The sequence below is a fragment of the Nycticebus coucang genome, chromosome 20, assembly GCF_027406575.1.
Source record: "Nycticebus coucang isolate mNycCou1 chromosome 20, mNycCou1.pri, whole genome shotgun sequence".
Lineage (NCBI taxonomy): Eukaryota > Metazoa > Chordata > Mammalia > Primates > Lorisidae > Nycticebus > Nycticebus coucang.
This window is the reverse complement of record NC_069799.1, coordinates 29,522,525-29,539,428: the sequence shown is the minus strand read 5'-3', so window position 1 is coordinate 29,539,428 and position 16,904 is coordinate 29,522,525. Positions and strand designations below refer to the sequence as shown.

At 41.9% G+C, this 16,904-nt stretch overlaps 1 protein-coding gene across 2 annotated transcripts in view; it reads right to left on the bottom strand.

Annotated features, from left to right (window-relative positions):
* The window catches only part of LOC128572719 (zinc finger protein 679-like), a 32,062-nt gene extending 17,366 nt beyond the window's left edge, over positions 1-14,696 (bottom strand). The window contains exons 1-4 of one of the 2 annotated variants that reach the window (XM_053572781.1): positions 14,559-14,696; positions 7,394-7,520; positions 5,957-6,052; positions 4,637-4,690 (exon numbers count right to left, since the gene is read on the bottom strand). In XM_053572781.1, coding sequence (XP_053428756.1) covers positions 4,647-4,690; positions 5,957-6,052; positions 7,394-7,520; positions 14,559-14,561 — 270 coding nt within the window. In that variant the 5' untranslated portion in view covers positions 14,562-14,696 and the 3' untranslated portion in view covers positions 4,637-4,646. Of the gene's footprint in view, positions 1-4,636; positions 4,691-5,956; positions 6,053-7,393; positions 7,521-14,558 lie in introns of those variants that run through there. The other variant, XM_053572780.1, reaches the window with a different exon arrangement.
* Between the last annotated feature and the right edge of the window lie 2,208 nt (positions 14,697-16,904).

Below are 16,904 nucleotides of genomic sequence, written 5' to 3'. Positions count from 1 at the left end.
AAAGCCAAGACCTCACACACACAAAATGCACAAACAATGTAAATCAACAGAAAAGCTGTAAATGTGTGTACAGTGGCATGGTAGTATACAAAAGGATTGTAGTTGATCTAATTTTTTAAAAATTTTGCCTTTTAAGTTATTTTACATGTTTTTTTGTTTTTCGTTTTGAAAAATGCACATTCTAACCTGGAGGTCGATGTTATGTATTTATTTATTTATTTATTTGGTTCCCTTCTTGCTCCAGGCTTCCACAGCTGCTGCCCTAGTTTTCTTTCCTCCTTTCCTCCTCTGACTTGGGGACCTTTTGGGGAGGGCTGCAATGCTTGCTCTGTTCACGGGGTGACGGGACTCAGGCGGGACAGCGCTGCAGCTCCCCAACTTTCATGGGGCCCCTCACCTGCTTACCTGAGTGGGTCTGGGCTCCAAGAGTGGTGGGAGAGGGGCTTTGCTGACTGTATATAGCATAGATAAGAAAAAGTTCTGGGTGGGTGCCTTCTGGATCCTCTCTGGGGCTGTGTTTTGAGCAGCATGTAGCCTGCTGGTTTTATCTGAGTGAAATACTGTACAGGGGAATAAAAGAGATCTTATTTTTTTTTATACTTGGTGTTTTTTGAATAAAAACCTTTTGTCTTAAAAAAAAAAAAAGAATAAACAGCAACATGGTCATTTTTAATTTAATACCCAACTTTTTTACCTTTTTTAAAATTTCAGATTAATAAGAGGGTACTAACACCGAGGTTACACTTTCTGCATTTGTTCGGTAAAGTTGCACTTGTCATTGTGTCCCTCACCCAGGAGGTATACCTTATACCCTTACCTGAGATACCGTTTTCAATCATCAATGAAAAGACTAGAAAAAGATTAATAAGAAAACAAACAACTTGAACATTCTGTATTATTTAGACCTAACAAGCATGACAGAACTCTCTAGTCAAAAGTAGCAAAATATGGCTGACCACGGTGGCTCAGGGCTGTAATTCTACCACTCTTGGAGGCTGAAGCAAGTGGATTGCTAGAGCTCAGGAGAGTTTGAGATGAGCCTGACCAAGAGTGAGATCTCCTCTCCAAAACATATCTGGGCTTTGTGGTGGGTGCCTGTAGTCCCAGCTACTTGGGAGGCTGAGGCAAGAGAATCACTTGACCCCAAGAGTCTGAGGTTTCTGTGAGCCAGAGCACACTAAGGAGGTCAACCAAGTGATACTCTGTCTCAAGAAAAGCAAAAATAAATAGACAGTCATATAATTAGTACACAAATATTAAAAAAAAACACACAACATATTCAGGATTTCAAAATATATTACAAAGCTGCAAATATAAAACCAATGTGGTACTGGCATAAAGACAGGTAAGTACATGATAGAAAATGATAGGGTGACCACAAATAAATTCTTATGTATGTGATCATATGATCTTTGATAAGGTGGTCATGAACACACAATGGAGAAGAGTTTCTTCAAGAAACAATGTGAGGACAGGTACAGTGGCTCAAGGCTGTAATCCCAGCACTTTGGGAGGGGGGGAAGACTGCCTCAGCTCACAGATTCCAGACCAGCCTGAGCTAGAGCGAGACCCAATCTCTAAAAATATCCAGGGGTCATGGTGGGTGCCTGTATTGCCTCCTACCTAGGAGGCAATTGACTAGCCCAAGAGTATGATGTTGCTATGAGCCAGGGCACTGGACTGGGGGTGACAAAGTAAGACTCTGCCTCAGGGGGAAAAAAAAAAGGAAGGAAAGGAAAAGAAAAGAAAAGAAAAGAAGTGGAAAACTGCATATTTACATAACAAAATAGACTTTCACTTATATCTTGCATCACTTAAAAAACAATTTTAAATAGATTAAATATGCTAACAGAAGAAATATACCTAACAAAACTGTTAGAGGGACAAATAGGAAACTCAATCATGAAATTCATTTTGGAATTAGTTTTTTTGATATGACAATAAATGCATAAGCAACAAAAAACAGAACAGGCTTAGTGCCTGTAGCTCAGAGACTAGGGCGCCAGCCATATACGCGGGGCTGGCAGGTTCAAATCTGGCCCAGACCTGCCAAGCAACAATTACACTGCAACAAAAAAATAGATGGGGATTGTGGCGGGCACCTGTAGTCCCGGCTATGTGGGAGGCTGAGGCAAGAGAATCATTTAAGCCCAAGAGTTTGAGGTTTCTCTGAGCTGTAAAGCCACAGCACTCTACTGAGGTGACATACTGAGACACTTTCTCAAAAAAAAAGAAAGTAAAAAAAAACAAAAAAAAAAAAACAGAACAGTGAGATTTCATCAAATTCTAGCATTTCCACATATCAAAGAAAATATTCAATAGAGTCAAAAGCTAAGCTTAGAAATAAGTGAACATATTTATAAATCAGATGTATAATAGGAGATAATACTCAGAATACATATGTATATAAGTAATATGTGTATATAAACAACTCCTAAAACACAACAGAAAATAATGAATACCTTGATTTAAAAATTGACAAAGGAAGGTCAGGCATGGTGACTAATGTACGTAATCCCAGCACTGTGGGAGGCCAAGACAGGTGGACTGTCTGAGCTCACAGGTTCCAGACCAGCATGAGTATGAGTAAGAGAGAGAGACCCAGTCTCTAAAAATAGCTGGATGAGCAGGACACTGTGGTGGGTGCCTGTAGTCCCAGTTACTTAGGAGGCTGTGGCAAAAGAATTGCTTGAGCCCAGAAGTTTGAGGTTGCTGTGAGCTATGATGCCATGGAGTTCTTAAGGTGACAAAGTGAGACTGTCTCAAAAAAAAAAAAAAAAAAAACTTGACAAAGGTTTGAACTGACATTTTTCAAAGAAGATATATAAATGGCCAAAAAGCATTTGAAAGGGTGCTCAAAATTACTAATTATTAAAGAAATGCAAAGCAAAATCACAATGAAATATTACTTCATACTCAGAATGAACACTAAAAGTAAATTTGTACCACTGAGAATTCTGAAGTGATTATGAGGGCATCGCCAACTTCTCCCAGCCATGATCTGAGAGGAGTCCTACCCATCCAGAGACCTGGAGGGAGATGCACACTCATGACCATGGACACAGGCCTGCAGACCCCACACACTTTTGTGTGTGTGTATGTATGTTTACATATCTATTTGTGTGTATGTATATGTATATACAGACACTAGAACGTCCATATTGACCACCTCCCTACATTGACCACCTCCTCATGTTGACCTAATGTACACAGAGTGGGCATGCACTACATGTACATATCAGTACACTAGGCCAAGCTCCTTATGCTAACCACCTAATTATGTTGACAAGATTTTTACCATCCCTTGAGTGGTCAACTTATAAAAGTTCTTCTGTGTTTGTGTGTGTGTGTGTGTGTGTATGAATAATACAGTCCTGATAAGCATATTCTAAGCAAGATATAATTATAAAATAAGAGTTATTTATGATCGGCCTGGTGGTGCACATCTGTAACCTTAGCACTTTAAGAGGCCAAGGCAGGTGGATCACCTGAGCTCAAGCATTTGACACCAGCCTGAGAAAGAACAAGACCCCTTCCCTACTAAAAATAGGAAAACTAGCCAGGCACTGTAGGAGGTGCCTGTAGTCCCACCTACTGGGGAGGCTAAGAAGAGAGGATTACTTGTACCCAAGAGTTTGAGGTTGCTGTGATCTACAATGCTACTCAAAACAACTCCAGGGTAATAGAGAGAAACACTGTCTCAAAAAAGTTTATCAGAATGCTTTCCTAACAAGAGAGAGTTTAATATGCTCAGGAATACTGTAACTCCGCAACGACATAGTATACATAATAAATGTACAGAGTAGATACCTTTAACTATATTAAAAGATGAGAAATTAAGAGTACATAGAAATTAAACTATTTATCACAGTTCATATAAAAACAAAATGTTAAAGTTAAATAACTAAGGGATTTTCTTATATTGGGGGAGATTCTAAAGTGTTCTCATAAAATTTACTGAGTATACTTACTGTAGTATCTTATTTGAAACATTCACTGAATCAAAAACTATAAAAGCACAAGACATATGCCATCTATTTGAGCTGCCCTAAGATTCCTGAACCAAATATTACTATCGAATGCTCATTCTCACATTTTGAATAGAATGTTGAAGATAAAAAATTGTTTTGAGAGGGCGGCTCCTATGGCTCAGTGAGTAGGGCGCCGGCCCCATATGCCGAGGGTGGTGGGTTCAAACCCAGCCCTGGCCAAACTGCAACAACAACAACAACAACAAAAATAGCTGGGTGTTGTGGCGGGCACCTGTAGTCCCAGCTGCTTGGGAGGCTGAGGCAAGAGAATCGCGTAAGCCCAAGAGTTAGAGGTAGCTGTGAGCTGTGTGACGTCATGGCACTCTACCGAGGGCGGTACAGTGAGACTTTGTCTCTACAAAAAAAAAAAAAAAAAAAAATCGTTTTGAGGCACAGTTTCATTCTATTGCCAAGGTTAAAGTGCCATCACCATTAGCCTAACTCACACCAAACTTAATTCCTAGGTTCAAGTAATCCTCTTGCCTCAGCACCCCAAGTAGCTGCGACTAAAGGCAACCACCACAATGCTTATTCATTATTAACTTTTAGTAGTGAAAGGATTCCACTTTTTTTCAAGCTTGTCTTATATTCCTATACTCAAATGATCGTCTCACCTCATCCTCCAAGAATGCTAGGATTGTAGAAGTAAGCCACCACGCCTAGATTCAAGAAAATAAAAAAGAAAATTTTCAGAGATCCTCAAAACTACACAAATATTTTTAGGTCCTCAAAAACAATAAAACACAAGTCAGATTTTGCAGTCCTCTGTAAGCCATAAAGATCTTTGTTCTCACTATAAACTAGAGAGAACATCACTAAAAACTAAACTCCTTCTAAAAATTAAAAAGAGGCTTGGCGCCCATTGCTCAGTGCTTAGGGCATATTAGCCACATACACTGCAAGGCTGGTGGGTTTGAAACCGGCCCAGGCCTGCCAAACAACTGTGACAACTACACCACCACCAACAACAAAAATAGCTGGGCATTGTGGTGGATGCCTACAGTCCCAGCTACTTTGGAGGCTGAGGCAAAAGAATCACTTGAGCCCAACAGTTTGAGGTTGCTCTGAGCTGGGACACCACAGCACCCTACTGAGGGTGAAAAAGTGAGACTCTATCTCAAAAAAATATATAAAATTAAAAAGAAAGGTCAGGCACCTATAATCCTAGCACTCTGGGAGGGCAAGGCAGGTGGATTGCTTGAGCTTACCTACCAGTAGGAGTCTAAGCTGAGCAAGAGCAAAACCAGGTCTCTTGAAAAAAAAATAGTCGGCATTGTGGCAGGAATCAGTAGTCCCAGCTACTTGAGAGCCTGAGGCAAGAGGATTGCTTGAGCCCATGAGTTAGAGGTTGCTATGAGCTAAGACACAACGTAACTCTCCCCAGGGGGAGAAAGTGAAACCCTGTCTCAAAAAACAAAAAAAACAAAAAAATTAAAACATTTAAAAAGAACAGGGCCAGGCATGGTGGCTAACACATGCAAACCTAGCACTCTGAGAGGAAAGGTGCCTGAGTTTGGGAGTTTGAAACAAGCCTGAACAAGAGAAAGACTCTGATTCTACTAAAAAACAGTAAAAACATTACTCAGGCCTTGTGGAGAAACCTGTAGTCTCAGCTACTTGAGAGGCATAGACTGAAAAATCACTTGAACCAAGATGATTAAGATTGCTCTGTGCTAGGCTGATGCCATGGCACGTGAGCTGAAGGCAACACAATGAGACTTTCTTTGTCTCAATGAGAAAATGAACATAAGAAATGAAAAGCAGAACACAGGTGCCCTTATATAAGCACATGAGAAATAAATCCAGGCTTCCCGAAAATCATTTCCAATGAAGCTGAGCTTCCTTAATCACACTGTATTATTTGGTTTTCTCCCTGAACTTTGGACCTTTGAGCAGTGTAATCTGCTCCATTCACTCCAACCTACCTGGGTGCTTGACTACTGTCTGGTGTGTCTTCACCTTCCAGGGTTCATTGCTTTGCTCCAGACAGGTGATGAGGTCTGGCTTAGAGACAGCAAGCCCTGTTTTATTAGAAAAAATGACATGACTCTTGTTGGGCTTCTCCAATTACTAATCTAGTACCTTCCAAAAGTAGAGAACACAACATTTTAGAGACCCTAAAAGCATAATCTAAAAGTAGAGGTTTTGGCGGCACCTATAACTCAGTGGGGAGGGCACTGGCCACATACACTGAGGCAGGCGGGTTTGAACCCATCTCTGGCTCTGCTAAACAACAATGACAACTGCAACAGAAAAATAGCCAGGAAAGCGGATGGGGGGTTGGGGGGCGCCAGTAGTCCCAGGTACTCGAGAGGCTAAGGCAAGAGAATCACTTAAGCCCAAGGGTTTGAGGTTGCTGTGAGCTGTGACACCACGACACTGTCCCGAGGGTGACAGCGTAAGACTGTCTCAAAAAAAGAAGTTTGTGAGAGGTGCCTGTGGCTCAGTCAGTAAGGCACCAGCCTGAAATGCTGAGGTTGGCATGTTCAAACCTGGCTGGCCCCAGCCAAACTGCAACAAAAAAATAGCTGAGTTTTGTGGTGGGCTCCCATAGTCCCAGCTACTCGGAAGGCTGAGGCAAGAGAACCTCCTAAGCCCAGGAGTTGGAGGTTATTCTGACATGTGTGATGCCATGGCACTCTACCGAGGGCCATAAAGTAAGACTCTGTCTCTAAAAAAAAAAAAGAAGAAAAAAATGGAAGTTTCTAACAGAAACTTTAGAATATTTAGAAAGCACTAAAAGGGGTGATGCCTGTAGCTCAGTGGGTAGGGCGCAAGCCACATACACCAAGGTAGGCAGGTTGAAATCTGGCCCAGGCCAGCTAAAACAACAATGACAACTACAATAAAAAAACAGCCAGGCATTGTGGCAGGCGCCTGTAATCCCAGCTACTTGGGAGGGTGAGGCACGAGAATCACTTAAGCCCAAGAGTTGGAGGTTGCTGTGAGCTGTGATGCCATGACACTCTACTGAGGGCGACACGGTGAGACTTTGTCTCAAAAAAAAAAAAAAAAATTATTTAAAATGCTCCACTACCCAGTACTAAAATAGACTTTGGTGTTAGAAACTAGACTTAAAGGTACGGGCAACAATTCTAAGCCTATAAATTTTTGAAGTTACTATCAAAAATAGTAAATGAACTTCACTGTAGTGAAGGACATGTAACAGCTCAAGAAAGGCTAAGATTAGTGCCAAGATAAACATCTGAAGTCTTTTCATTTCTATACCAAGAACTTAAGTTTTCCTTAGAAACAACAATCTGAAACACAGTCAAAGAAGAAATTCCACAAAACTCATCTACAAAGTAGCAATATGAAATGCTTAGTGTACATTAGGAACTGTGTATGTAAGTTATCCTCACCAAGGAAGACCAGGTGTCTGTAGGTCTCTAACATGACATCCAGATACAAATTCTGCTGAGCAGGGTCCAGGCAGTCCCACTCATCCATAGAGAATTCTATAGACACATCTCTGAAGGTCAACAGTTTCTGAAAAAAAAAAAAAAGAAAAAGATTGAATTTCATTTTTACATAAATGAATGGGTAAGAGCTTTCTTGATTTACATGACTGAATGGTATTATGTAATAAGTACAGCAGAGAGATGTTCCCTCATGTGCTCTCTAACGCTGAGGAAAGAAGATGGGATAACACCCACAACCCCAGTGTAAATACTGTGCTTTTTTAGGTTACAGTGCAAAAATAGAGCCACCAATATAGGCATGTGCATTTCTGTGCCTTACTTACATCATACATTATAAGCTGTGCATATTTCCTTCCTCCCTCCCTCCCTCTCTCTCTCTTTCTTTCTTTCTTTTTTGAGACAGAATCTCACTATGTTGCCCTTGGTAGAGTGCTGTGGACTCATAGCTCCCAACAACCTCAGACTCTTGGACTCAAGACATTCTCTTGACTCAAGACATTCTCTTGACTTCTCCCAGCTGGGACGACAGGTGCCCCCCACAATGCCTGACTATTTCTGTTGTTGTTTGTTTAGTAGGCTCAGGCTGGGTTCCAACCCACCAGCCACAATGCATATGGCCAGCGCCTTAACCACTGAACAATTACTTTAGGTAGTTAATGCCATCTCTGTAAAAGTGCATGCACTTCGGGGCAGCACCTGTGGCTCAGTGGGTAGGGCGCCAGCCCATATACCTAGGGTGGCGGGTTCAAACCCGGCCCCGGCTGAACTGCAACAAAAAAATAGCCGGGCGCTGTGGCGGGTGCCTGTAGTCCCAGCTACTTGGGAGGCCGAGGCAAGAGAATCGCTTAAGCCCAGGAGTTGGAGGTTGCTGTGAGCTGTGTGATGCCATGGCACTCTACTGAGGGCCATAAAGTGAAACTCTGTCTCTACAAAAAAAAAAAATAAATAAATAAAAAAAAGTGCATGCACTTCATTTTTGCTTTTTTCTTGAAACAGTCTCATTTTGTCACCCTATGTAGAGTGTCATGCTGTCATACCTCACAATAACCTCACATGCTTGGGATCAAGAGATTCTCTTGCCTCAGCCTCCTCCGTAGCTGGGACTATAGGTATCCACAACACCCGACGATTATTTATGGATGGGTCTTACTGTTGCTCAGACTGGACTCGAACTCCTGATTTCAGGCAATCCACCTGCCGTGGCCTCCCAGAGTGCTAGGATTACAAGTGTAAGCCACTACTCCTATCCCCATGTACTTCACCTTATTCTGCATAGAACTAACTAATGGAGCTTCCAGATGGAACCGAAACAGCACATATTCCCTTTTTTGCTAAAATCTAATACAGACTTATCCACAATGGAAATCTTAGGTATCCACATCTTCCCATTTTAAATAGGCACAAGGAAAACATTTTCAGTATTATAATACATTATATATACATATATATGTATATGTGTGTGTATAAATATATAAATGTATATATGTATTTTTCTTTTTTTTGGTAGAACATAAATCTACAGTTAAAAGTTTTCAGGGAACATGAGAAGCCGGATGGAGAGAATGCCAATATAACTATGCTATATAGGTAAGGGAGGAGAAGTGTTCAGAGCCTCTTGAATATTGTAAGAATAGGGCAAAAGAGTATTTAAAACAAACTCATTAGGCAAGAACATCACAAGTAGAGAAGAAAAGGTTTGCAAGTTCTAAATACATGACACTGCAGTAGAAGAAGTGGACCTGGGACACATTTACCTGAGAAGCAATCGTTTCTTTCTCTTTTACTCTTTTTCATTTCCTTCTCAGATGAGATTATCTGGATATATTACAGCTGCACCTGTACAGTATGCCTTTAAAAACATCAGCCTGGACTTGGCGCCTGTAGCTCAAGCAGCTAAGGTGTCAGGCACGTACACATGGGCTGGCTGGTTCAATCCAGCTCGGGCCCACCAAACAACAATGACAGTTGCAACCAAAAAATAGCCGGGCATTGTTACAGGCACCTGTAGTCTCAGCTACTTGGGAGGCAGAGGCAGGAGAATCTCTTGAGCCCAGGAGTTGGAGGTTGATGTGAGTTGTGATGCCACAGCACTCTACCCAAGGCAACAGCTTGAGGCTCTGTCTCAAAAAAAAACAATCAGCTTGCAGCCTTCGCCTGCTACTACGATATCCACAGGCAGAAGGATGAAGTAGGGAAAAATACTGACCCTTTCCTGTTCTTTATCAATGGAGACAGTCTGGAACAAGGGGGTTCTGAATACAGTGCAAAGTGTGAGTTTCTTATTTCATGACCTTAGGTACCCTACCCTGCCAGTAATGTCCACTATGGCAATGCGAATGTGGGTCATGCTGTCTTATCCATATTAAAACTCAAGATGAGCAGGCCCTGTGACCTCCTTCTGGAAAAAAGACTAAATTCAACTTTCACAATTACATCTGGATGGCTTGCACCCGTAGCACAATGTTATGGTGGTGGCCACATAGACCAAGGCTGGCGGGTTCACCGGCTGAACAATGACAACTGCAACAAAAAAAATAGCCGGGCATTGTGGTGGGTCCTGAAGTCCCAGCTACTTGGGAAGCTGAGGTAAGGGAATAGCTTGAGCCAAGAGTTTGAGGTTGCTGTGAGCTGTGACGCCACTGCACTCTACTGAGGGCGACATAATAAGACTCTGTCTCAAAAAATAAAGAAAGAAAGGAATGAATAAATAAATAAATAAATGTATCTGGAAGCCCTCATGCTTGACACTAGCCTAACCTAAGCATCACATGAAGACAATTAAAACCACATAGATTACACAACAAAGACTACTACAATCTTTGGGAAGGCAGAATCACTGTTGATGGGACTTCATCAACCTGGCCCTGAAACCCTAACAGGAAAGCCTGAGCAGAGAACCACTTGGCTAAGCATTGCCTCCCAGGCTTTCATATGTGAGTACCCATATGGGTACTCCTGGCCACTCTAAGTATGTGATCCTGCAAGACCAGAAGTTACTCTGTCTTGAAGCCAGTAACCATTTGTTTATTATAACCGCTATGTATATCCTTGCTTATGAATTTCTGTACATTGAGTACACCTGAGGAGCTCTATTTTCTCATTTTTCTCTTTGGGCCATTAACTATAGAACTAAGATTGCAGAACTCCCCACAAAGGAAAATGCTGAGCAGTTAGTGACCATTTCTGTTGTGGTCTAGCTGATGTCAGCCAGACTGCCAAATGGCAAGAAACTACTGTAACAAGACAGGGTGACCTACACATAGAAAGCCCCTACACATAGTTCTCCCAAGCTCCTTTCCCCTTTCATTACCTTTTGCTCAGCTAAGGAAAATGAGGTGGTCCTTGCAACATTAGTCTGCCATCTTCTCATGTTACGTTTTTTTCATTTGTTTGTTTTTGTTTTTTGAGACAGAGTCTCACTAAGTTGAGTCACACTCAGTCACACTCAGTTGAGTGCTGAAGCGTCACAGCTCACAGCAACCTCAAACTCTTGGATTTAAGTGATTCTCCTGCCTCAGCTTGTCAAATAGCTGGGACTACAGGCACCTGCCACAACTCCCGGCCATTTTTTCTGTTGTTGTTGTTGTTGCACTTGTCAGTGTTGTTTAGCTGGCCAACGCTGGGTTCAAACACACCAGCCTTGGTGTATGTGGCCAGCACCAGACTCACCGAGCTACGGGGTGCTGCCGATTTCACAGGTTTTAAGTGTCTATGAAGTGGCTTAACAATTTCATGTATTACTTGAAGTTGGGGTTACTCCTTCTAGACGAGAGCAGCACTCAGCTAGAGAAAGCAAACACAGCAGAGTCCTTTCTGCTCAACACAATTTTTTTTTTTTTGTAGAGACAGAGTCTCACTGTACCACCCTCAGGTAGAGTGCCGTGGCGTCACACGGCTCACAGCAACCTCTAACTCTTGGGCTTACACGATTCTCTTGCCTCAGCCTCCCGAGCAGCTGGGACTACAGGCGCCCGCCACAACGCCCGGCTATGTGTTTTGTTGTTGCAGTTTGGCCGGGGCTGGGTTTGAACCCGCCACCCTTGGCATATGGGGCCGGCGCCCTACTCACTGAGCCATAGGCGCCACCCATCTGCTCAACACAATTTTAACACAAATACCTTTGGTTCAAGGAAGACCAAAAATCACAATCTTTAAACTTGGCATTGTCTGCTGGCCCCTCAAAGTTTCCAGATGCTACAGAAGGCAGCAGTGTCTGAGGTAAAACCTGGATTCAGAATTTAGAACTTCTTGGAAACATGGTTATGTAGCCTGTTCCCTCTGTACATTCATGGGAATTAGGGAAAAAGAAAAATGAGAAAAGTGGAAATTTCTCAGGTGTACTCAATGTACATCTGTGATTCAAGTTGAGATTTTGGGCCCCATAGTCTCTGGGTCGGTTTTAGGTCTAAAGACATTAGGATAACTGAAAGACAGAGATAAAATGGCTGACTGTGGCCCTACAAAGATACTTCTATAGAAATCCACAAGTTGTACTCAAAGTCATCCCTAAAGTCACTATACATAGCGAAAATGGGAAAAGGAAGCTAAATGGAACTTTACAAAATATTCATTACAATTTTTTTTTTTTTTGAGAGAGAGTCAGAACACTCTCAAAACAGAGTCTCACTATGTCGCCCTTGGTAGAGTGCTATGGAATCACAGCTCACAGCAACCTCAAACTCTTGGGCTTAAGCAACTGATTCTCTTGCCTCAGCCTCCCAAGTACCTGGGACTACAAGTGCCTTCCATAACGCCCAGCTATTTTGTTGTTGTTGTAGCCGTTGTCATTGTTGTTTAGCAGGCCTGGGCGAGGCTCAAACCCGCCAGCCTCAGTGTAGCCCTACTCACTAAGGTAGGGGTGCCAAGCCCTGACAGCACCATTTCTCTATATAGTTCACCCTAAATTCACCTTTTAATTGGAAAGCACATTTGTGTTTGCTAGTTGATGATATTAAGAAGAAGAAAGGAAGTTTATGTCTACATGATGGAAGAGATGGAGCCAGGTGCCTTCTAAAGGCAGGTCTTACACCACATCAGAAACTTTGGCAAAGGTTGAAATCTTTTCAAGTATTTATAATTCAAAATCATTCAAAATCATTGGATAGGGCCAAAATCATAACACCTTTGTCCTAGAAAAAGACAGTCCTGAAATATCAAAGAAGACAAAAGTCTACTTATCTGGTAGAATTATTTACATATATTTCAAAGAGGCAGAGTAAACATTTACACAGAAAATATTCTAAATTAAAATCTTTAAGCAAAAGGAAGAGAGTAAAATCTTTCTCTTCATATTCAACTTGGAGTAGTCAGTCTGGCATTTCTATTTTGTATTTACTCTTGCAACAGACAGGTGTTGGGCCACTTTCTTGAACTCCATAATTCCAGGAGACAGAGTTAAGTTACCAGAGAAGTAACATAAGCCATACTGTGTACCCAAAAGAAGGTTTATGGGGAAGAAAATAACAAAAGGTACATATCTTTGCTTCAGTCACTTGTTTTGCTGTTCCAGTGCTAGACGTAACAGTCCAGGCTGGGATATGCTAGCGCTTATTTCTGTTCCATGGAGACAGATGAGATTATCATTGGGTGAAATAAAAGCCTCGGAAATGAAGGGCCGGGTTATTGCTACACATACAGGATCTTGGGGTGGGGAGAAAGCAGGAGTCTTCTGGGCACTGGTGTGGAGTGTTGCTGAGACACGGTAAGAGTAAAGGAGCTATGAGTTTGATTCCAGATGGTGGAGCACTGCGTGGATGGGCTGTGACTACATCACTATCTAGTGTGCATGTGCTTAAAATGTTGCGTATCATCACATGGTGGCAGCAGAATGTGGGGAAGAAATCTGACCCCAGAGCTTCTGCTCTGTGTTTTTATTCAGACATTCACATAATCCTATGCAAAAATGTAAATTTCCCTTCCAAAACCTCAGTCCCCTCTCAACCCAGGAGGTGATGTGGAATCACTGCACAGTTTGTGCTGTGACAGCATATGTACAGGAGAACACACCCTTCCTTTTTGGGACAGTTAGAATCTCCCTCTAGCCCAGGCCTCTACCATGTTTTTCTTTGACAACACTTCTCATACCAAATACATGCAGTTTGCAGAACAATATTCTACCAATATTCCAATACAAACTCCATCTGCAAAATTTAATTTTGACACCACACAGAGTTAACATAGATCTCACAAGTTCAAGGATCAGTCCCACCACACTGCTCTCACTGCAGATGCCAGGGGCAAGCCCCACAGGCCCTTCGATGATTTTGAGCAACTGCCTATAAAGCAGGAGCGCAAATAAATTTCTCTACAAGTATAATCATTTAATACACGTACTCACAGAACTCAGCAAACCACATTACTTACATTCAGCAATTTCATACAAAGTAGACCAAAGTCATGGATAGGGCAAGGGAAAGTGGTGCGAGATGAAAGGGTGTGTAACTCATCCTGGTAAGTAGATGTGATTAAAGAAATTCCCCACCCTCTGTGTTCTCAGGAGCAACACACTGCAAGAAACAACCCTTCCCATTGTAATTTAGGTGCTACTCCCTGTTTCTCCTATGACAAGGGCAGACACAGGCTCTGCAAATTCCCATTTATTGCTCATGAACAATCAACTAAACGGTTCTTTCTTCAGGAGTCACAACAAATTGCTTCTTCATGAAATATTTCTAAAGTTTCTTTCTCCTAGGATCCTCAACTTTGGCCAATTCTGACTTCAACATGTTACCCCTCTTTATGCCTCTCCTAAGAACACGTTGACTTCAGGATGAAACATTTTCTGATATAGCAGATTATTTTTCTGCCCCCATCTCCCACTTTTTCCCCAAAACTTGTTTGCTCCTCCCTATGAAAGAAAGCCCTCGTTTGTGATGCTTGCAGATATTATACTTTGTGTTTTTACAAAGCAATATTTCCTTACAATAAAGAAGAGCCTACCGAAACCCAACCTTTGCCCAGAGGAATCTGAGCACCAAAGGGTCCCAGTGACAAACTCTGGTCTTTAGACTCCCCAACTAAAGCGAAATAGCGTGGTGCCGCCACAGCCACTTCCTTCTCCAACCACAGCCCTCCCCCCTCATTACACCCGATCCCACATACTCACCATTTCCCAGATTCCGGGGTGTCCTGGGGTCCTCTCTACAAATGTTCCAGTACCTGCAAATCACAGGAGGGCAGAGGCTGCAGCAAAGACGCCTAGGGCCTCCTGAAGATGCAACAGTGAAAACCGAACTCTGCTCACTTCCCAGCACAAGAGACCAAAGCCACGCCAGTTCCGGAAGCTGCCTCCTTTTTTCCGGTTGTGCATTTTGGTTGGACGGTTTCTACTGGAGCATCCCTGATTGGATAGGGCCTCAGGGTCCACCCCTCTGGTCCTGACTGACAGGAAATATGCCCAAACCTGAGTCTGAATGAGGCCAGAACGCTAACAGTTTCTGGGCTGGAGCCCTGCACAGACAGGGCTTTATACCTGCTCTGGGACTCTGTATTTCCTGGGCAACATTTGTATTTAACATGGAATATAAATTATATCCTTTCTATACATTTTACTTATATAGACGTACATATACAGACATATTTGTAACTCTCATACACGCACACACACTGCAAATATTTTTTTCACAAATGGAAACAACATATTAACAATTATATTAAAGGATGATTTTTTTCTAATTTTCTTGTAATCTTGTCTTTTCAGAAGTTTCTTCTGAAAAGAAGAAACAGTCTTCTAAGAAAGCAATGTCCAATAGAAATAAAATGTGAAGCACCTGTGTCATATCAAATTTTACAGTTGCCACAAAAAAGAAAAGTAGGTGAAATTAGTTGTAATTACCATTTATTTAATTAATTCATTTTTTTTTGCTACAGAATGTCACTGTGTGGCCCTGGGTAGAATGCCCTGGCGCCACAGCTCTCTGCTCTCAGATCCTTGGGCTTAAGTGATTCTCTTGCCTCAGCTTCCCTAGTATCTGGGATTCCCATTTTGTAGGCAATCCCTGCAAAAATGCACACTAATTTTTTGTTGTAGTTTTCATGGCTGTTTAGCAGGCCCCAGCTAGGTTCGAACCGCCAGCCCCTGTGTATGTGGCCCGCGCCCTAACTGCTAAGCTACAGGCACTGACCTATGTAATTATTATTGTTTCTTATTAAATCATAGCTGTGTACATTAATGAAATCTTGGGGTACCCTGCGCTGGTTTTATATACAATTTGAAATATTTTCATCACACAGGTTAACAGCCTTTCTAGCTTTTTCTTAGCTATTGTGTTAAAACATTTATATTCTACATTTAGTAAGTTTCACATGTACCCTTGTAAGATGCACGGTAGTGGTGGTCCCACTAATTACCATCCCTACTCCCATCTTCCCCCTTCCCCTCCCTTTCCCTTTTCTCCATGTTCTTAGGCTACAATTGGGTTATAGCTTTCATTTGAAAGCTATAAATTAGTTTCATAGTAGGGCTGAGTACATTGGACACTTTTTTCCTATTCTTTAGATACTTTACTCAGAAGAATATGTTCCAGCTCCATGAATGTAAACATGAAAGAGGTAAAGTCTCCATCTTTCTTTAAGGCTACATGATATTCCATGGTGTACATTACCACAATTTATTAATCAATTCATGGATGGATGGGCACTTGGGCTTCTTCCATGATTTAGCAATTATGAATTGGGCTGGAATAAACATTCTGGTACAAATATCTTTGTTGTCATGTGATTTTTGGTCTTCTAGGTATATACCTAATAGAGGAATTGTAGGATCGAATGGCAGGTCTATTTTTAGATCTCTAAGTGTTCTGCAAACACCTTTCCAAAAAGAACATATTAGTTTGCATTTCCACCAGCAGTGTAGAAGTGTGCCCTTTTCTCCACATCCATGCCAACATTTCTGGTTTTGGGATTTTGTGATATGGGCTAATCTTATTGGAGTTAGATGATATCTCAAAGTAGTTTTGATTTGCATTTCTCTGATGATTAAGGATGATGAGCATTTTTTCGTATGTCTGTAGGCTGTGGGCCTGTTTTCTTAAGAGATGTTTCTCTTCAAGTCCCTTGCCCAACTTGAGATGGGATCACTTGTTCTTTCCTTGCTAACACGTTTGAGTTCTATATGGATTCTGGTTATTAAACCTTTGTTGGAGACACAACTTGCAAATATCTTCTCCCATCCTGAGGGCTGTCTGCTTGCTTTACTTACTGTGTTCTTGGCTGTGCAGAAGCTTTTTAGTTTGATCAGGTCCCAGTAGTGTATTTTTGATGCTGCTTCAATTGCCTGGGGGGTCCTCCTCATAAAATATTCGCCCAAGCCAATTTCTTCAAGACTTTTCCCTGTACTTTCTTCTGGGATTTTTATAGTTTCATGTCTTAAGTTTAAATCTTTAATCCAGTAAGAGTCTATCTTGGTTAATGGTGAAAGGTGTGGGTCCAGTTTCAGTCTTCTATAGGTCGC